We start from the raw sequence: 20,165 nt of genomic DNA on the forward strand, positions 1-20,165 counted from the left end.
ATGTCACCCACGAATTCTTGATCGTCTCGCCAACCCTTGCTGCTCAACGGAGTGAAACGAAGAGCGGGATACCGTTCCCTTCCCGAATAGACAATGCCACTCTACATGCAGCTGTTTCTCAGGGCAGCCCGTCATCCTCCTCTCTGCCCCTCTCGCTTCAACGGTTACAAGCAATGCGTCAGCAACAACAACAGCAGCAGCAGCAGCAACAGCAGCAGAACTCTCAACATCAGCCTCAGCAACCCCCACAACAACAGCAGCAACAACAACATCAATCTCATTTATCCCGATTCTCCCCTTTGCCTGCGGGCCAAAATCAATCTTCAGCGCAGTCGCAGTCCACGTCACAGCCCTCTCAAGTGCCTGCATCCAGTTCTAATCCTCAAGGCTCAAGCTACGACCAGTTAATTGATGTTATGGGCTATAGCGGTGTGGACTTACGTGCAGAAGAAGCGTTTATCCAACAAAATGGAGCCCATTGGGATGATGCGCACGCTGCCTCTGTCATCAACTCTGCCGGACTTGCACATGCTTTATACCTAAACGTATACCCTTTGTCCAGTATGGTGCACCGGATCGCTAAGCAATATGGGTTGAAGGTGGACGCAACTACTCTTGATTACCTCTCGGTTGCAACCCGAATGCGATTCCGTAATCTACTAGAGTCCATGATTCGTGCATCCCGACACCGTGCGTGGTCTTCACATCAACGAAATCCACCAATGTACTCGGAGTTGCTCCCGGATGGATCTCAGAAAGCGATGTATCATGAAGAAATGCTATCGAACCCCATGAAACAACTAGCTGGAATCGAGAAGGCCGAACGTATTGAAGAAGGTAACTGGCGTCGAATGCGCATTGAACGCGAAGAAAACGAAGCAGCTGCCATGGAAGCTGGTGGCGATGATGCAACTCCGAAAAATAAGAAGCGATCGAGCACATCCTCTCGTAATTTGTCCGAAGACGTGAGAAAACGACTTGCCGATAGCACGGCTATGCGACATCTGGGTGCTAATAACGTGACATCTAAATATTCCTGGCTTCAGTCGCCAGCAACCCGCACACCCTCTCGTGTGCGTGAGACCGGTGAGCAACAATCGCACCAACAGCAAGCAGAGTCAACAAGCTCGCCCAAAACGAACTCGTCCTTACCAAAACCAAAATTCGCACCTAGTGCAGGCCTCCGTGCTCCAGCAGCGCAAGCTGCTCATGCAGGTGCATGGAGTGACGTCGCCATGCGTCAAGCAGCAAAGAGAGAACAGGAACGTATTGCGCGCGCTCGGGTGACCATGCATGATGCTTTGGCAGCTCTGGAGCGAGAGCAGGCTGGAGGTGCTGGCCATGGCGCAAGAAGGCGAGCTCTGTATCTGGCACAGGCCTACGGAGGCAGCCGCGGCTTTTCGTAAGGATTCAGTCTATACATTCCATTTCTATTACCTCGTGCGTATTTGCATACAAAGCATAAGACGGTCCTGAAAAATTGGAAATTCTGATCACGTTCCTTTGAGTAGACATAGCAATGTGATAGTCCATGCGTTCTCTGAGACATGTCATTCTTGCCAACTTTAAGAATGCGATAAGCACCGAGATTTGAGTAGCTAAGATTAGTACAAGCCACAACACATTGTAAGGTCTCTTCAAGTTACTCGCGAAAAAGACGAGGTATCTGCAGCAAACATACTCAACGAGATGGCCTGCGTCAGACAGTGCGACGTAATGAAAGAAAATTCATACAGCAAATGCGTAAATACAATTGTAAAAAACGCGTAAAGAGGCAAGACACGAACAAAGATATCCACAGCCACTGGTTCAAGAAGCATCAAGACTTCGTTATTGTTCCAACATAAAAAAGCACGCTTACGATGACGTATCGCGCATCTGCAAAAGTTCCCATTTAATCACCAGACTCCTCCTGCTCGGACATCTCCTCGCTCTCCTCTTCACTGCTTTGGGCTTCCATTAGTCGAATAAGGTCCTCATACTCTTTGCGCTCAGGTGGACGGCCTTCCGCCGAAGCAAACCACCAATCTCCCATGCAGAAACCTTCCGTAATGGTGATGGCTTCCAAAGGGTTACAATCGCACTTGCCACTTTGGTGGTATTTTTCCTCACCTAGCGGGCAATGACCCATTCCGCCATGCGAATAGCCAATATCTTTGAAATGATACACTTGCGTGCGATTCAAAAAGAGTGATGCGGCAATGCTGTGGACTGGTGCATCGCCCCAACGTTCATAGAAAAATCCACCGGAATCATCGAGATGTTTGAAATAATCTTTATACTGCTTGCTCCGGAAGAAGCGCAGGTCGCCAATCTCGAAGTTACTCCAGAAATGACACATATTGTAGCTTGAGTCCTCCAAGTTATCATCATCAATTATAAAGTACTGTGCATTGTCAGGCGCCAAATACTCGGGGTGCTTTTTTACAAAATCCAGGGTAGTTTGCCAAAGAGTGGGAATAGTAGTGTCAATTTCGACCATCGCAATTGTGAAGCCATAAGCTTTGTTGTTGATCTTCATAAACATGAAAGGGTCATAGTCAATGTCACAGGTGAGGTGCACATTAGGCTCAACACGCCAATAGTACTCAAGATCGAGTTGGTATGTGAGCGGGTGTTCGAAAAAGAAGCCGCTTTGCCATCGGCACATGTGCCGGTATGATTCCGATCCAGCATATGGTGCGCCTAGCTTCATCATTTCGACTCGACTCTCAAATGCTTTGAACTGGTCAATCCAATCCGGGTAGCTCCAGTGCTCTTTTGGTACTTCGCCGAAATAAACAGGCGCACGAGTGTGTTTCCGCACCTCCCGTTTAAACTGGTTCGTAAAAGGTTTGTCGTTCAAAAACACCCATGGGTAGTTGTATTTGCGATTAAAACGAAACTCATCTGATATGTCAGTACGATATAAACTAGTTCTCAGACACGTACATTCTTGCATACTTTGCACCATGCCTTCAAGCTCGTCATTACGGACGAGAGCAATGAACGCAGCTTTCGCTCGAGGTGCCTGATTCACAGTTGCGGCATTGAACTCAGGTGGTCGATAGTTTCCCTGTTCATCCTTAATGGCATAACGCCCGATGCTATAGACACTAGCATTTTTTGCGAGAGCATTGTATGTTTGATCTTCGGCATAGGGGGATGACAGGCATACTTGATTCCGTAAATACGATGGCAGTTGTCTCAGCCGAGTGCGGATATGCTTAGAAGAGTTAAATGAAGTAACAGAGAAGAAGGAAGATATAAGCACGACTGTGACGACTGTAGCCAAAAGAATCAGCAGCCTTTGAGGCCGCATGATCAGTGACCTCAACATGATATGCGACAGAAAAAAATGACAATACTACTTTACCCCCCTCCCTGTTTGGAATAGCAGCGTAACACTGCACTATCTTGAGATCTTTAATACCGTAGAAATAGAGCGTGCAGATTCCAAGTGAGCCTCCACATGAGAAACTCTGCCATGCACAAGCTATTGGATTTTACTTTCACGTGAAGATGCACTGGAGCGAATTCGACGAGATGCAGCGAATCGGCCATCAAGGAATAGGCTAATCATGTTAGCAAAGCTCAACCCCTGTAAAATTAGGTCACAAAGAGGCGCGCTCATTGGACCTATAGCAAACTAAGCTGAAGCACACGGGCGGTTTAGTCACACCATTTTTTCTCATAAAAATTATGTACGGTCAAACATAGCCTGTACACGATTCAGTAGAGCAGCAGGGAAAGCGCGAGCTTTCATACGAGTCAGTATAGCTTGTGCTCGATCAGTGTGGCCATAAGCAAGCTCAGCACGAATCATCGCTTCGTAGGTACTTGGCTCACGGTTAACGAGCGCTCCCAACACATTGGCCCGATCCGGGGCATGTTCCTGTCGGCTGGAGTGAGCGGGGAGTCGTTCACGCCGTATACCTAAAGCGCCAGCGCCATGATGCCGCGGCAAATGGTTACCAGCAGCAGCAATGCCAGCTGGCGGATCAATCATAGCATCAAATACGCGGCGAGCCTCGACAAGTCCCATTGGCCCATCTTGTGCGTAGCCTTTGATTAAAAGATTCGCAATGTATGCGGTTGGCCATATGCCCTGACTGACCATGCGCGCAAGGTAAGTCGGCATGAGATCTGTGCGGCCATGTGCAACAAAAACAGCAAACAGAGCCTCAAACACGACGGCATCAGGCACAGTAGATAGAGGCGCATTGCCACGCGGGATTCTTGGCGCTCGATTCGCGATTGACTCAAATGTTTCCATCGCACGCTCTAGATCATGTAGCACAACACCTTGGGTATGAATGAGCGATGCCCAGTGCGTGCCTTGCACGCCGACCAGGCGATCAGCCGATAGACGAGCAAACACGGCTTGCTGACGATCAGGTTGTACAGGCTCGATAGTGCCCCATGCATCAAGAAGCAGCTTATAGGTGTGCGCGCTAGGTCTTACACCTGCTTGTTGCATTTTTTCGTAATAATGCAACGCTTTGTCGCGATTCATGACGGAGTGAACATAATACTGGATCATGGTATTGTACGGAGGCACGCGTGGTTGGAACATCGGCTGGGCTTCCATTTCTGCAAATAGCTGAGTCGCACGCGCCTCATCCCCAGTGCGAACACATGCATTGATAGCAGCTCCATACGTTACACTGCTAGGTCGCAAATTTGATGTTTGCATTGTATCAAACAGTCGAAGTGCTTGTTCGACTTTTCGTGCACGCGATAGTTTGGAAATGATGGTGTTGAATAGATACGTTGTTGGACGCACACCCAAACGCTGAGATTCGTTGAAGAGCTCTTCCGCGACGATCGCGTCATCTGTACGTTCCTGGATTGTGGCAATTAGTGCCGCGTATGCGCTAGCGCTAGGCACCTGATTTGCAGCAATCATGCGGAGTCGATGGGCATTGGCACGCTGGCCTAACATTGCATGAGATAAAGCAGTGATCATTCCATCCTCGAGCTGCGTCCATTGTTGCGTTCGCCAGTGTTCATCTGATGGCTTGGAAGCAAGGACGTGTAACGCCATATCGTACAACTCGTCGATTTGATCGACTTGAGCACTGCGTCCAAACGCATTAATTAATACGGCAAGCGAAGATGGTGTCGGATATTGACCATGTTGAATATTGTCCTTGAGCCGATCATACAAGTCGGTGGCATGTTCCTCCTGATTATGTGGACGTGCAAGACTTTGAATCGCCTGTGTTAAGACCTGATCAATGGATTTAACAGGCGGCAGGTGAGGCGAAAGCCTTCCCTCCAAAAACAGCGCCTCCATGGGTTTAGTCGGCTGAGACAAAGGGGCCTTGGACGGCGTGGGCGATGAAGGAGAAGAGGCCCTTCTGGGTGCGGATGACGATTCAGCTGTCGAGTTGCTAAGCCAGCCCTGCGTAATAATGGCACCATCAGGTCCATACTTGGCCTCGAGCATAGACTTGATAAGTTCCAAATCCAAATTCGGAGGCCGTGGCAAGCGAGACACTTCGGCTAAAAGCTTGCCAAGGCCCGTATATCCATCTGGACCGGGATACGTACTTGGACTGCTCTTCTCCACCGAACAAAAAACATCTACAATTCGCTTCCACGCGGCTTCATCAAGATCTAGTGGTGCAAGGTCGCCGTGCAAGTCTCGGCTCGCAGCTTCATACTGCCGCACAACAGCCGTGTTAGTTGTGCCGACCAAAGAGCCAGAAAGGCCTGCCATTGCCGGCAGAACAAGCGACGATAGCGCAATGAGACGAACACACGAACCGCTGAGAGCATGTGGCGCTGATGCCGCCGCATCAGCAATCGCCATCGGCAAATGGCACGCGTCACACATGAGACTGACAACAGCTGGCGACGATGCATCGCTATGTCTCAACGCTAAAGTGCTGAGCTGGAACAGCTGTCCTGCACGCTCAGCATAGCCGTGCATGGAGTTGTGCGCAGCAAGACGCAAGATGGCGGATACAGGCGCGGTTTGCTGACGCGATGCTAGAGGATGGTCCGCATCGTGCGAACAAAACAATAGTCGTGCAAGTTTTTCTAATACCTCGTAACAAGACCTTATATCAGAGGCATTAAGCGACCGTTCCACTTTCCGCATTTCGAGCACGGATGCGAGGTTTGTCACGCACCTCGACGCAGCAGCATGCAAACCGGTGGCAGGTGCATCACGAGCAATCAATATGCGCCCCACATCCCGCATAAGCAGAGCTGCATCCGTGGATGGTGTATGAATCGCTCCGGATACAGCGCATTCCAACGCCTCCGAGCTCGGTGCGGGCATGTGAGATGCATCCAGATGATACAACCATTCAATCGCAGCACGGGCGTCACCGACGTGAACAAAGCCCATAACCATGTGACTGACAATCTGTTCGTCAATGGCAGGCACAGAAGGCTCTTTTGTGGATTCAGCAATCATCCGCTCAAAGAGAGCGACAGCACCAAACACATCCCCTAGCACAAAGTATGCATCGATCATCGTCGCCCACACGTCGGCGCATCGCTCCAAACTGCATTCATCAGGCCGAGCATCCTTGCGTGACACCATTGAGACAACATCTTCAAACGCCCGGAATATCTGTAAGCAGGCTTCGAGGCAATGTTTTTGTCGGTCCTCGAACGAATGTCCAGATAGGGTGGGAACGGCGTCACTCATGAACACCTGTAACAGAAGACAGTAAGTGTCAGTGTCTTTGATAACGCAAAAACAGCTCTCCATGAGCGACAGAACCGACACAGCCTTATCTATAGCACCGCGGGGAATACAGCAGCGTAAAAGCTGATTGAAAAGAGTTGTCGAACTCGGTAGCTTCTTTGCACCGTACGCATCGGTGGTCACTTGCAGTGCCAGGCCGAAATAGTCAGGGTATTCAGCATAAGAACCAGGACGTCCATACAGTTCATGGTCACGCTGACACAAAAGATCCGTCAAAACAGCATATACACCCTCGGTAGGAGATGGACCATGGTGGCACATGTACGCATAGAGCGCATGGATGGCATCGACATCGGTGTTAGGTTGTCGCACACGTGCCGCGGCAGTGACAAGCGCTTCTGCACCCGCAGCACTTTGCACGTCCTGAGAAAGCGCTTGGTACGACTTGAACAACGCTTCGATATCCGCGTCAGCTTGCATCTGTTCGATGAGAGCTTTCTCTTCGGAGGAAATACTTCGATCAGTGCCGATGTTCATGGACGAAGGAATCCCAGGCTTCACGTTGTTAGGGAAGAGTGTAGCTACAGTGTTGCGGGAACGCACTCGTGCACGCTGGTCTTCATAGGTAATCGGCTCGCCCAAGTTGACGGAGTAACGTCGATGACTCAAGGCTCGCGACGCATGGCCCTGCGAGAATGAAGTCTAAGGCAAGTGTAAGAGATATGTTGAACACAAGAGCGCACGTACAGATTCATCATGGAGATCGGATAGGCCCTGATTGGATGATCCAAGGGCTCCCGATCGGAGCCTTTGCGTAACATATAGGGTATCTTTCGGAGTACGCACGGTGTCGGCGGACGGCCGGTCTTCCGACAGATGGTCTTCTAACGAAGGGAGCAAAGATATATACGGTGAAGGCTCATTTAGGAAATACACCGATGAGTCCGCAAGCCTAGCTGAGAGTGGCATGGGATCTCGTTGCGAAACGAGATCCTGAGTAGTTCGAATCAAAGAGAAATAGTGGTGTGTATGGGGGATTATCAAACATGCTGATCTTTGGCGCGCCAACCAATGCTGACGTTAGGCATTCGTGGAAGTGGAGGTTGACCAAAGTTCGGCTCTGTGACAGGTCCAATGCATGCGGTCTCCATTCTATTTGGCCGTAGGCATATGCACAAGGACCGTACGCGGGCTCAAAAAAGATGAATCGAAGAATGGCGTCTTCGAATTACTACGTTGAAGAGTGTCTTGCCAAGCATCTATTGGCCCTTTGTTCTCATGTAAAATATTGTCAGCTAGCCTTTTGTGCGCTATATTTAGTTAAGCAAGGCATCACACTGGACCAAGGGGTCCTGGAAGAGATCAATCAGCATTTAAAAATTAAAGTATTTCATATCGTAAATGAATGAAACTTGTTGTAAAATTGCCAAAAATCACGCGCTGCTGAATCCATTTTTTTCTATATTACTCGAACGTGGTCCGCTTTCCTTCTGAGGGAACAATGCCATAGGTCTGACGAGGCGCCGATGCATTCGCTGCACCTGGTCGGACACGGCGCGGCTGGGTTGATTGTTTGCGACGAGATACGGATGCATCCCAGTGCGCGGTTCCACCTTGATCTGCACCAGCATCATCGTTTTGTTTGTTGGCGTCCGCACTAGCATCATCCTCCATCGAATCCATTTCCTTAGAGTCCGCTGCGTGTGAACGTCGCCGACGCCGCGTGGGTACATAGTCCGGTAAAAGGTCTTTAGATGCGCCTCGCCGCACAGCATCCTGTCCGGCGAATTCGAGCTGAAGGGACCGCCCCAACAAGCGACTATTCCGTGGTTCAATGAGCGCTTTCGTGGCGAGTGTGGCAGAGTCGAAATCGATGAACGCAAATCCCTTGCACTTGCCTGAGTCTTCAAAGGTCCCCATGCGAATTTTTCGGATACCCGCAGCACCATCTACAGGTGCTGGATTTGATTCATCAAACGACGACGCTTCTTCATGTCGCCGACGTGCTGAACCTTCGAATAGGTCGAATATATCGGACTCTTTTGTCTCGAAGCTCAGGTTCCCAACGAACAGAGTCGGCGCTGGTGGACGGGTCTGGCTTCGAAGAATGCGCTGCGCCGTCTTAGTGAGACCTGTGTGACCTTGTCTGTCAATGCTAGAAATGCTTCCTAGTTCCGCGGCAGTAGGGTCCAAGCCAGGCCTGCCACGAAAGTCGGTCCCACTCTTGATCAATAAATTCCGCCCCCCCAGCTGCGATTCGGAAAGTGCCACACACCGCTCAACCTGATCTTCCGAAGGCAAATCGACGTACGCAAATCTAGAATATAAGAGTGGAAAACTTTCGATCTCTAACGTACCCTTTGTTGTGCTCGAATTTTCGTGCACCAGATGTCATGTGTACACGGCTTATGCCCTCGATGCCCTGATCTTGAAGCCACTCAGTTAAATCGTCCGCAGAGGTGGAAAATGCTAGGTTTCCGATCCACACGCTATAAGCACTGCGTTGCGGCCGACTTGGGATAGGCGCTGATGATTCTGTCGACTGCGATGCTGAAGCGACAGCTTGCTTTTCCATTTTGCGTCGCTTCCGTCGTTCCTTATGTGAAATAGCTTCCACTTCCTCAGTTTTATCTTCTTGTGCATTTTCATTGTTGTCTTTATGCTCCATGCCAGGGTGTTCGTTTGAATCCAGACTTGAAGAAGCGTTGGTCGTAAGAGTTTCTTCTTTTGCTCGCTTTTTTGACACTTTTTCAGGTGAATCTATCTGTGTTTTTTTCATCGCCAGCTCCTCACGTTCCTTTTTTCGCTCAGCCTTACGCGCAATGCGGCGTTCCTTGTTTGTGAGCTCTGGTGTTGCACTCATACTTGATGAATGAATGGCCTCGACGTCCCCGCTGGTTGGCGACGAAGACATCGATGGATGGAGCATGAACTACGAAATACAAATGCTCCGCTCCACTTCCTCCAGAAGCTCGAGATTGTCCCCAAATTTTCATCACTATGAAAACCCTTTTATTTACCGTAGCGTCCGGTGTGTGTTAGTTCGGGCTGCCGCATCAACGAGACCAAAAGCAACTTGGTCCATTTCATCCGTCTGAATAGCCGGTCTTTGAGCCAGTTTTCGAAAGCGTCTCGAGGGGCTGGGTGTATTAGCAACTAATAAGGTATCATGCGATTCATCACTGCTCGTCACGGTAGATTTGAGGCTGGATTTACGGGATGTCTGTTTTTGAGAGCCTGGCGATACATTCACATAATCATGGTTTTCAGCAAGAAACTGGGATGGGGCCGCGGGTGACGCTGCATCTTCACTTTCGTCACATGCACTAGATTCTGCAGAGGATGGTTCATGCTCAACAGCTTGCGAGAGGCGAGCAAACAGATCAATTTTCCGGTCCATGAAAGCGTCGCTTGCATCGATCTCTGCCTGAAGTTGACGCTCATAAAAACGTTGCATATTTTTTAGACCAGCTTCCAACTGTTGCCCCATTTCGTCACGCACATTCTTTTCCACAATTCGACATAAATTCTCGGCGCGTTCACAGCGTAGGCGCAAGCGCTCATTTTCAGCAAGAAGCATATTTACGAACTCATCTTGCTCCTCATCGTCGTTGTCGACGTCATCATCAGACGTATTGAGTTTCTCTGTGTTGAAACTAGCATCTAAGCCACTTGCATCAGGTGCATCTGAAACGTGTTGCGATCCTAACGAGTCAGAACAAGACGTAGATGGTCCGACGGTGGCCGTTGACGCAGGAGATGAAACTTGGATACCCACTTCTTTTGCCATTGCGCTGAACCGCATGACATTAGAACTTTCTTCGAAGCCTGTGCCAGAAGGATTGACATTCACAATCATGATGACCTTGCCGTCACCCATAAAGAAAGACTGGAATAGCTCTGTGAGTTTTGAATGCCGGAATGGCACAATGCTTGGTCGCCTTTTCCGTGACTCTTCAGAACGAGATGAAGAGAGCGATGCGCCGATACCTGCTCGGGCCTGGTTTTTGCGCATCGTTTCAAGGCATTGCCCTAAACACATAAGACTTTTGTTAATGCTGCCGGCCTCTTTAAGACGTGGACCTGTTGAAATATCAGTGTTAGAGATTCGCTCGCTTCCAGCTAGATCTACTATGCTTAGACGCGACACAGAATACTTGCGAGAAAGACCAGCGCTATCGCTGCTCGCAAATTCGACGCTCGTATTTTCTCGCAGGATTTTGATTGTAAAGACACTGTGTGAGCGTGAACTGGATTGGTTCGCCATCGTCCCGAAGACGGAACGGTTCTCTTGACCACACCGGAGCAGCTCACGGGCTTCTTGGATATTGTTAACTTTGATTTCTTTGAGCCCGCTCACGTATTTGCCCCCGGTTTCCGCTTCGCTCTTTAGTAGAAGCGGTCTACGTGCTGCTGCTGGGACGGATGGAGAGGCTAGAGCGCCTAGATCTGTGTCAGCGCCCGGCACGTCATGTTCCACACGAGACAGCAGCGATGGCGTGGGTGATTCGAGCAGATCATACAACTTTTCGTTATACACCTCAACATAGCTCACCCATACGCTGTAACGGACATTTTCAAGAACGTCGACTTTTGTAGCGTGATTCTGCCATGACTCGTCTGATTGCTTCGCTGTATCTGAGATCCCTGTGTTGATGGCATTGGCGATGTCAATAGAGGTACTGCCTTGTCCCATTATCGGATTCAGACGCTGCTTGAGTCTGGTGCGTGGGCGTATACGACCGGAAAGCAAGCTTTGACTGGGATCCGATACACCCGGTTGAACGCCATTCAGGCCCATTGGCCGCACGGCCTTCGTACATTCGCGTCCATGGATGCTATTGAAGATGACATTCAAAGCACGAGGAAGGATCCCAGCTTCTCCATTTCGCGAAAGGCCTTGCACTGTGTATGTTTTTCCTGAATTGGTAACACCATATGTGAAGACAAGACTGTTCTTTCCCTTCAACACATCCTGTACAAGAGGCAACGTCGTCATTGTGAAGAAATCTGCCTGCACCTGGCTGCGAGACGCGTTATTTTCTTCCTGAAGATGAGGTGCAAATACGTGTGAGAATGTATACTTCACTGGTGCTGCAGGGTTGGTTCGTAAGCGTGACTTGGATAGCGAAACTTCTGGCGGCGCATGCATCATCACTTGTGTATCAGAGAGCACTTCGACATATGATGGCGCACTTGATTCACGGTTGTCGCGTTCATCAATGGATGGCGGTCGGATCCGCAAATAGGTTTGAATCGGCTCACTCGGCACACTGACTTCGGTTGGTCTAGCCACATTCATGCCACTAGGTGTCCGAAGACTTGGCATGGCCATCTGTGCACTCATATTTCCAGAAGCGGGGCCATTTCCATAGGCTATGGCTGAACGCTTCAGCGGAGACGTTTCTTTCTTGGGCGAGAAGCCTCGCTGGTCCATCGATTCTATGGCTTCACCGCGATCGAATCGTAGCCAACTCAGACCAACACTCGAGTGCCTCGAATATCTCAGCAACCAACAACCAACACACACACGCATGAAAGTGCGTGTGTGCGCATCAAGGGTCCACGCGTCTAAAATCACGTGACCAGATATTTGCGCGAAGGGATGAAGTCGACGTGATGTGTGGTGGATCGGAGGGCTTGGCGGCAAAAGGCGACTGCTGTGTTCAGGCACATGTGTATGTCCGCGAACGGAAGGCGTGTGGTGCACTTGGGGATTTTTTCCAGGCAGCGAATGCGGCGACTGTCGTCCTATCGAGCCGTGGTGTCAAGATGCACGCGGGCATTCTCCAATGCGAGCACGCCCCCGACATGTGGGCAGCCACTTCCGCACACGCATCCACACCTGTTTCCCATTGATTTCCGGCGTGGCACAGATGCGTCGAAGGGCGGGGGTGTAGCGATGGACCACCTGACGCCGGGGATCCCTGCCTCCGAATATGAGGACCGACGGCGACGGCTGATGGAACGTCTGCCACCCAAATCGGTTGTCGTGCTGATGGGTGGGCGTATCAAGTACATGTCACGTAATATTTTTTACAAGTTCCGGCAGGAGTCCAACTTTTGGGTACGTAAGAAAGTCGTAAGTGCCTACGCGTGGGGCTATGCGTGTTACTAGGCGTGCCTCAGTGAACGTGTGAATGCAAACGTGTTTGGACGCATGCATGCGTGTGCACATAATGGATGAACATTGGTTCTCACCATCAATGCAGTACTTGACGGGCATGCAAGAGCCTGATGCAGCACTTGTCTTGGAAAAGACGGGTCATGGTCCACGCGGTTATAAAATGACCATGTTTGGTACGTGCGAGAGGTTTACAGGCCGTGTCTGAATACAGACAGGAACCTACTGACACGCAGTCGAACCGCGGCAACTTCATAAGGAGGTGTGGGATGGCCCTTCCTGTGGTATGGAAGGTGCTACACGCATCTTTGGCGCAGACGAAGCGCTTCCCAATGATCCATCTGTCATGTTGCAATTTTTCAAAACGGCAGCAGCTCATGCTGAGCAATTGTATGTCGACTTGCCGGCACAGGTGTCGACCCCACGGCAGAGCCTGCGGTCTCCGCGCTTTAGTATCCACGAGTTTCTCGCTCCGTCCTCGCCATCAGGCTATGATATGTTTGTGCGCAAGACAGATTTCGATAACGTCGTTAAGCTGCTATCTGATCGACGAAACACGCACTCTCTCGAGCGAGAGATGGACGTGCTTCGGAGTTGTAAGAGCGAGAATGAAATCAAGGTCATGCGACAGGCTGGTGCGATCAGTGGCAAGGCCATGTCACAGGTCATGCGAGCCGTGCAGCCTGGCATGGAGGAAGCCTCAAGCACAAGCCCTTTTCGAGTATGAATGTGCGCTCCGTGGCGCTGATCGACAGGCCTATGTGCCAGTATTTGCGTCTGGAAAGAATGCGTTGATGATCCATTATGTGCGGAACGACTGTGTGATGGGCGAACGAGACGTCATGTCGGTCGATGCCGGGTGTGAATTCCGTGGTTATGCTTCCGACATTACACGAACGATGCCCACGTCAGCGGATGGCCGATTCACATCTCCGCAGCGGGACTTATACGAGGCATTACTCCGTACGCTGAAAGGATGCACAGCACTTGCTACAGCTCGCCAGGGATATACGCTCTCGGCTCTGCATCGACGAAGTGTGGAGATGTTACATGCAGAGCTACGGGATCTTGGCTTCCACTTGGGCTTTGGCACACTGGAACGTATCCTGTATCCACACTATATTGGACACTGGCTCGGTATTGATCTGCATGATACAAGTACGATCGAGCGCTCCACACGCCTACAAGAAGGCATGGTTCTGACCATCGAGCCGGGCATATACGTGCCTGATGACCCCGCGTATCCAAAGGCATTCCGCGGCTTGGGTATGCGTGTGGAAGATGACGTGGCTGTTGGGTATGAGGACAATTTGGTACTGAGTGCAGAAGCACCAAAAGAAGTCGCCGACATTGAAGCCGTGTGTGCACAGCGTGTGTAATACTGTAGGCGAGGAAGAAGAGAGGGTGAGGGCAGGATGGGCGGGGTCATCACGTCGAGATGTGTGAACAAAAAGTGTATATTAGCATCCTCCATCGGCGCATCATAGCAAGTCAAAGTCATCCAGCTCGTCATTGTAGTTCGCAATGGCACGACGGATCTTAGACGTATCGACCCATGTGACAAAGTCCTCCATCGACCGCGTCACAAGAAACGCTGGGTCTGTTATAGTATCAGGGCCAACACGCACATGTCCCTGCTCGACATACTTGACAGCCTGTGATACACTTTCACTCATGTGAAGACGCACCATCACAACAGGTAAACGCCGTCGGCAAAATGCGCTTACGTTCAGCCGCTCCATAATGTCGCTCATTTTCGCACCGGTGTCAAGTAAGCCCATATCGTACAGCTTGTTCAGCATCATTGACTCATGCCGCGCACGGAATGGATCAGACGCAGACAAAGTCGATAGACGAAGGGCTAGCTGGCGTGTCTTGCCGACCAGCACATTGTATTTTTGATAGTCATCACGGTCCTGAATGTGATATCGGCGCATGACTTGAATTTCTCGAAGGTTGTGTTCATTCTTCCACTGCAGAAAATCGTGTCTGAATTGTAAGTATGTGTTGTTTGAGCATTATGCGTACTTTTTAAGCAGCTTTTGTTCGTGAAATTTGAGTTGCCTCATACTGAAGAAGCTACTCTCGATGCGGTATCTTCAGAAAAAGGCAACGCCGGGCGATAGACCGATGAGCACCTCTCGTATCATGGCCACATTTTTTTTGTAGTCATACTTCGATTTCTCTCACACCATTGGCCATCTACACCCAGGCCGCGCGTTCTATCAAGTGGAGAAAAAGTAAATTGGCATACCCCCTGTGGCAACGCCACACCTGGTGCTACGTATTAACGTTTGAATCCTCTGATCACTAGTCGTGGCCGCACACCGTAAACGTAGATGGCGTTTTCAGGGGCCTTGGTACGTGCCTGGGTTGTCTCATTCGAAAGACATTGACAGATCTCAATGACTACCTTGGGCCGTCACAGGCATGCATCAAGCCGGTGGAGGCGCCCACGACGACGGCGTCTTCAAATGCGCCCGAATCGACCATTGCATTGGAAGGTGGCGTATATGTGGAAGCACCAGTGAATGCACCGCGTGCACGTACTCAGCTAGAGACTGCTCAGATTTCACTGAATGATTGCCTCGCATGCAGCGGCTGTGTCACTAGTGCTGAAAGTGTGCTGATTGGCGTGCAAAGCATCGACGAAATTCGCAATGAGCTGGCACAAAAACGCGAGCGTATCTTTATTGCTACAATAAGCTCCCAAACCATTGCGTCTCTTCAGGCACGCTGGGGAATGCAGCCACCAGCGGTATGGACGCGAGTATGTGCAGCGCTAAAACAATTGGGCTTCGATCAAGTTCATGACTTGTCACTAGCGCGCCACATGTCGCTGTACGAGACCGTGCGTGAATTTCGTCTGCGACGTGAAGCCCGCATGCGTGGCACGAAAGATGCACCTACGCTGCCCATGGTCGCGAGTGCTTGCCCAGGCTGGGTATGCTATGCAGAAAAGGCTCACGGGGAATTGCTTCCATATGTAGCCACGACAAAGTCGCCACAGCAACTTGCTGGCATTCTCGCAAAGCGATTTTGGGGTCCCCAACAAAAAGGTGTCGACATATCACAAGACAGCGCGCCATATGTATACCATGTATCAGTCATGCCGTGCTATGACAAAAAGCTCGAAGCTGTCCGACAAGATAACGAACAGACATCTCAAACGAAAGACGTGGACTGTGTTCTCACAACAGGTGAGCTGCATGACCTGATCGTCGGTGTTGATGTGCATGCAAATGCGGAGACTGAGCCGCGCGAAAGCGAATCTGAACGTGCATCTGACAAGCAAATGGATGAAGCAAGCGATGCTTGGAAGCATGTCATGAGTGGTTCTAGTTCGGGCTCAGCTTCAGAGCAAAATGAAGCTAGAATCACACCACGTCCTCAGGTCGCAACTGAATTTTGCGACCCTGCTCATGTGCCAGCTCATCAAGAGCCAGGGTCCAGTAGTGGCGGCTATATTTTTGCTGTTTTACTTGATGCATATATGTCTTGGATTCGTTCTCATCCAGATACTTCACAGCCTACTGTGGAGTTGCACATCCTTCGCTCGACCGATTATACCGACTATACGCTTCGTGCTCCGGATGGCACGACACTCTTTAAAGGCGCCACGTGTTACGGCTTCCGAAATATCCAGAACGTGGTACGCAAATTGCAACGTGAAACAGGTGCACGAAGTACTCGTGGCCGTGGCCGTATGCGAAGTGTAGCACGTCCCTCGCCCCAAGACACGCATCCATACGATTATATCGAGGTGATGGCCTGCCCAGGAGGGTGTGTGAATGGTGGTGGACAACTTCGACCTCCTGCCACATGGGCATTAGACACGTCGTCCTTGTCAATGGCAGCGTTACCAGACGCTCAGCAAGCGTCTGAGGCATCGCCAGTTCAGGGCTGGCAGGGTACGGATCGCCGTTGGGTGCAGCATGTGGAGAATCTTTATTGGGGAGATGACATGAAGCGAGGCGCTACGGTCGATTCTGCTCAGTCACTACTGGAGCGAGCAGCTCACGGACCCCTTCGATCGTGGCTCGATGCATGGGATAGGCAAGCATCTGATGCTTTGAGCTTGTTCAAACATGATGATCTGCACACAAAATTCAATGCGGTGGAGTCGAATCCACAAGGCTTGACTGTGCAATGGTGAGGGGTCAACATGGTGCGAATCCATCATATATACACAGACCGACCTCAACATATAAAATCGATGTGTGTTTAGCGGAAAAATGGGCGTATAACCAGAATCGCTATCAGCAAGGCAATACAAAGGACGAGTAAGAAAATTAGGGAACGACGGCCTGCGCCAGCCTGGTACGTCACGGCGCGATTCAATTCGACATTCGAATGTTGCATGTCCGTGGCCATGGAATCGATATTATAATCAATCCGATCCAGCACCGAACCTTGTTCAATAACCAATGCTGACAGATCCTGAAACAGGTGAGCAAGCTCGCTGATGGACCGAGCAATTTGGGCTATATCGCGATCACGTTCTTGAATCATGGCAAAATCGTCAGTTGCGTCCATGAGACTCGTTGCCTGCTGATCCTGGAAATGCTCAGACTGGCTAGTCAGCAAATAAATGCAAATAGACATCACGTACCAAAGCCACATCCTCCTGCACACTTTGTACACTGTCTAATAGCGAGGGATCGCTGCGTTCCTGAACCTCCATGCCTTGTAGTTTTCGCAAGTAATGAGACTGTTTTTGACGGAATAAAGATGACATTTGCTGTACTCGTGTAGCCAGTGCAGTTTGTGCATTTCGAGCTGCTGTGATCTCTTCTTTTGACAGGCGTCTTGATCGCATCGTCTCGGTTGTCTGTGCAGCCAGTTTTGCAACGAGCTGTGATGCACGACGAAACTCGTGCGTTATATCTTCTGTTAATGCTTCAATTTCTCGTTTCTGATCTGTTTTGTCGGCAAAACTCGGTAACAAATGTTGTGCATGCAAGCGATCTAGTTGCGCAAGTTGGGGTATCATCTCGGTCAAGACGGCATCAACTTCCTCCGTAGCATCGACCCAGAACGGCGGAAGCGTAGATGGCATGGGTATCGCATTCTTATCGGCGTCAAAGTATACTCCATCCTGGCTATCACCCAGCAGAGGCACATTCGCTCCTGATGCATGTGTGCTTGGTGCAATTGAGTCGCGAATCGAGAGGAAGAAGAGAGTGCGTGACCGAATCACACCAATGGTACTAGGCGGTGCATTCTGGGTATAGTAACTTTTACTCGACGACTCATTCGTCCCCGCACCGAACATGACGATGCCAGCCGTCGTTGTGAGGATCAATCTGTTACGAATGCGTGTTGTTGACCTGAACCGCTCGCACAGGTGGAGGCCCTACGCCATGGACGGTTTGACCCAAGTCATGTGTCTTGTACTCAATCTAGCTACGAGGAGTGTGCTTACAGCATGGGCTTGTAGATGCCAGCACACACACTTCTCTTTCGTCACGCATGCTTTTCTTTCCTCCAGCGATAGAATAGTCTATCTGATTCAAACTTTACCCATAGAGTGATGCATGCAGACAGACTTCAGATATATAGATGATCAGAGTGTAGGCCATGCCCTATAAGACCAGGAAGCGTCGAACATCCTGGTACAAACAAAAAGACTTTTCTCGTATACCGCAGGAGTGCAAGACAGTTTTATTCACATTAATCCATCATGGACGCACCACCGGACTGCAGATAGACGTGTAAGTATGAACATGAGAGGAAAAGAGAGAGAGAGAGAGAGAGAGGGAGAGAGAGGGAGGGAGAGAGAAAGTGGAAGAGAGAAAGAGAGCGGGTGGTTAAGAAATAGCGAACAAACAACATACCTGAATGGCGTCCATCTCAGCTGGTGACATACGAAGAGCTGGCGTGTCCCAGAATCGCCGGGGCAAGTCAAACACAGTGGTCACTGCGTCTCGCGAACCAGTCTGACCAGAAGCACTCTTTCCAGAGTCCAAGCTAAATGGCTTTAGCTTAGATGGGTCATAATGTGGACCCGACTCGAGCACTTGGCGGAATTGCTCAAAGTTGTTGGCAATGTCTTCGGGCGCATCGGGGTGCGGCTGTGGCTTATGCTCCGCTGGATCATGTCAGCACTCTTGGACACTTACGTTTAGGGGCACGACGATCCGGGAATTTGATCATCGGTTTGTGCGCGCGTGCTGCACGAACAAGCGATGGGCGAAGCATCATCGAGTGGCGTAAGCACGTCGTGCGTGTAAAGCATGGACCGGGGTTGCTGCCGTCGCCGGCGCCGCCGACTTGCCCCCGACCGACGAGCGCCCGTCATCGCCTACTCGGCCGAGAGAGCATCGGTTCCTGTAGGTCCCACTCTACCTTTGGGCCTGGCCTCAAGAACGTTGCTGCCACAACGACGACAAGAATGACGGCGGATCACACTGCGTCTCTCGAGGAAAGCAATGCCGCACGACTACCTCTTGGATACCGCGACTCTTGCAGCGCGTACGTGCCATTTTTCATGTTTTCCTGCAGCCATTAACTTTGTGAAAGACTATTGATCCCATTGAACAAGTGCCGACGGAAGACTTTTTACGCTCCATGGAAGTGTGAAGACGAGCGGTATGTTATTATTGGCGTTATTGCCTACACGCACTTGGAATCTTGATACTAATGAATTCCCGCAGTCACACGTACGAAAGGTGCCAGTACCAAGAGTAAGTGCGTATGTGATTAATGTTAGTTTCCTGCAGCGTCAGAAGAAGCTCCAGAAGCTCGTGGCTGAAAAGGCCAACGAGGCAGCGGCAGAGGACCTTTAGAAGTGCCTTGTTCTTTCGTTTAAGGACTTTAGATACACAAGACATCGCCAATGGGGATGACTACTGAACACGAGGCGTGGCTGAGACGCCGTGTGAACTACCAACGCCATCTACCTTGTGTGTCGCTGACGCTTCAGCTGGCACATGAGACTGACGAATAGAATCTGTGCGCGGATCCAATGCTTTGCCGACAAATCCAATATAGTACATGCGTGAGATGTTACGGGAGAGTGAGTCACACTTCACGCGCTCGGTCAGCCGTGCCCGTGATTGGCGATGACGCCTAGGTTCGCGTAGAACGTACCAGTAGGAGACTCACACTGTTTGTGTGTGCAAAGCGCGACACACTTACAGGGTATGCAATGACTTGTGTGGCTCCTTCGAGAAGAGCGAAATCTGCCTGCGCTCGGCCACTGGATGGCGGGCCTAAACGTCCGTCTAGCACAGACAGCGCGTCATCGAAGTCGATCCCGTTAGGCAAGTTCACAAATGCAGCGCACCGCTGAAAATGAGTACTTCGCTCTTCAACACTTACTCGCACACTCAAGTCACCGCGCCCTGCATAAAGTAAGATACTTTCTACACGCACAGGACACGTAAAAGGAAC

At 50.5% G+C, this 20,165-nt stretch overlaps 13 protein-coding genes across 13 annotated transcripts; 5 read left to right on the forward strand and 8 right to left on the reverse strand.

Moving 5' to 3' along the window:
* Nucleotides 1-173: 173 nt before the first annotated feature.
* MGL_2319 (uncharacterized protein) lies at nt 174-1,406 on the forward strand (the record flags this gene model as incomplete). The annotated part of the gene is made up of 1 exon (XM_001730471.1): nt 174-1,406. One exon carries the CDS (start codon nt 174-176, stop codon nt 1,404-1,406), a length of 1,233 nt encoding a protein of 410 aa, XP_001730523.1.
* Nucleotides 1,407-1,894: 488 nt separating this feature from the next.
* MGL_2320 (uncharacterized protein) lies at nt 1,895-3,319 on the reverse strand (the record flags this gene model as incomplete). The annotated part of the gene is made up of 1 exon (XM_001730472.1): nt 1,895-3,319. One exon carries the CDS (start codon nt 3,317-3,319, stop codon nt 1,895-1,897), a length of 1,425 nt encoding a protein of 474 aa, XP_001730524.1.
* Nucleotides 3,320-3,679: 360 nt separating this feature from the next.
* On the reverse strand, nt 3,680-7,183 carry MGL_2321 (uncharacterized protein; the record flags this gene model as incomplete). The annotated part of the gene is made up of 1 exon (XM_001730473.1): nt 3,680-7,183. One exon carries the CDS (start codon nt 7,181-7,183, stop codon nt 3,680-3,682), a length of 3,504 nt encoding a protein of 1,167 aa, XP_001730525.1.
* A 927-nt stretch (nt 7,184-8,110) lies between these two features.
* On the reverse strand, nt 8,111-8,566 carry MGL_2322 (uncharacterized protein; the record flags this gene model as incomplete). Its single annotated transcript, XM_001730474.1, has 1 exon — nt 8,111-8,566. One exon carries the CDS (start codon nt 8,564-8,566, stop codon nt 8,111-8,113), a length of 456 nt encoding a protein of 151 aa, XP_001730526.1.
* Nucleotides 8,567-9,662: 1,096 nt separating this feature from the next.
* MGL_2323 (uncharacterized protein) lies at nt 9,663-12,083 on the reverse strand (the record flags this gene model as incomplete). The annotated part of the gene is made up of 1 exon (XM_001730475.1): nt 9,663-12,083. The coding sequence occupies one exon, from the start codon at nt 12,081-12,083 to the stop codon at nt 9,663-9,665; it is 2,421 nt and encodes an 806-aa protein (XP_001730527.1).
* A 237-nt stretch (nt 12,084-12,320) lies between these two features.
* On the forward strand, nt 12,321-13,497 carry MGL_2324 (uncharacterized protein; the record flags this gene model as incomplete). Its single annotated transcript, XM_001730476.1, has 3 exons — nt 12,321-12,713; nt 12,859-12,946; nt 13,007-13,497. 3 exons carry the CDS (start codon nt 12,321-12,323, stop codon nt 13,495-13,497), a joined length of 972 nt encoding a protein of 323 aa, XP_001730528.1.
* A 115-nt stretch (nt 13,498-13,612) lies between these two features.
* MGL_2325 (uncharacterized protein) lies at nt 13,613-14,149 on the forward strand (the record flags this gene model as incomplete). The annotated part of the gene is made up of 1 exon (XM_001730477.1): nt 13,613-14,149. The coding sequence occupies one exon, from the start codon at nt 13,613-13,615 to the stop codon at nt 14,147-14,149; it is 537 nt and encodes a 178-aa protein (XP_001730529.1).
* A 102-nt stretch (nt 14,150-14,251) lies between these two features.
* On the reverse strand, nt 14,252-14,839 carry MGL_2326 (uncharacterized protein; the record flags this gene model as incomplete). The annotated part of the gene is made up of 2 exons (XM_001730478.1): nt 14,252-14,759; nt 14,799-14,839. The coding sequence occupies 2 exons, from the start codon at nt 14,837-14,839 to the stop codon at nt 14,252-14,254; spliced, it is 549 nt and encodes a 182-aa protein (XP_001730530.1).
* Nucleotides 14,840-15,109: 270 nt separating this feature from the next.
* On the forward strand, nt 15,110-16,926 carry MGL_2327 (uncharacterized protein; the record flags this gene model as incomplete). Its single annotated transcript, XM_001730479.1, has 2 exons — nt 15,110-15,130; nt 15,160-16,926. The coding sequence occupies 2 exons, from the start codon at nt 15,110-15,112 to the stop codon at nt 16,924-16,926; spliced, it is 1,788 nt and encodes a 595-aa protein (XP_001730531.1).
* A 420-nt stretch (nt 16,927-17,346) lies between these two features.
* On the reverse strand, nt 17,347-18,045 carry MGL_2328 (uncharacterized protein; the record flags this gene model as incomplete). Its single annotated transcript, XM_001730480.1, has 1 exon — nt 17,347-18,045. One exon carries the CDS (start codon nt 18,043-18,045, stop codon nt 17,347-17,349), a length of 699 nt encoding a protein of 232 aa, XP_001730532.1.
* Nucleotides 18,046-18,443: 398 nt separating this feature from the next.
* MGL_2329 (uncharacterized protein) lies at nt 18,444-18,971 on the reverse strand (the record flags this gene model as incomplete). Its single annotated transcript, XM_001730481.1, has 3 exons — nt 18,444-18,470; nt 18,608-18,861; nt 18,893-18,971. The coding sequence occupies 3 exons, from the start codon at nt 18,969-18,971 to the stop codon at nt 18,444-18,446; spliced, it is 360 nt and encodes a 119-aa protein (XP_001730533.1).
* Nucleotides 18,972-19,164: 193 nt separating this feature from the next.
* Nucleotides 19,165-19,558, forward strand: MGL_2330 (uncharacterized protein; the record flags this gene model as incomplete). Its single annotated transcript, XM_001730482.1, has 3 exons — nt 19,165-19,244; nt 19,293-19,361; nt 19,483-19,558. 3 exons carry the CDS (start codon nt 19,165-19,167, stop codon nt 19,556-19,558), a joined length of 225 nt encoding a protein of 74 aa, XP_001730534.1.
* A 60-nt stretch (nt 19,559-19,618) lies between these two features.
* Nucleotides 19,619-19,768, reverse strand: MGL_2331 (uncharacterized protein; the record flags this gene model as incomplete). The annotated part of the gene is made up of 1 exon (XM_001730483.1): nt 19,619-19,768. One exon carries the CDS (start codon nt 19,766-19,768, stop codon nt 19,619-19,621), a length of 150 nt encoding a protein of 49 aa, XP_001730535.1.
* Between the last annotated feature and the right edge of the window lie 397 nt (nt 19,769-20,165).

The sequence above is a fragment of the Malassezia globosa genome (genome assembly GCF_000181695.2).
Source record: "Malassezia globosa CBS 7966 chromosome Unknown mgl_sf_5.2, whole genome shotgun sequence".
Lineage (NCBI taxonomy): Eukaryota > Fungi > Basidiomycota > Malasseziomycetes > Malasseziales > Malasseziaceae > Malassezia > Malassezia globosa.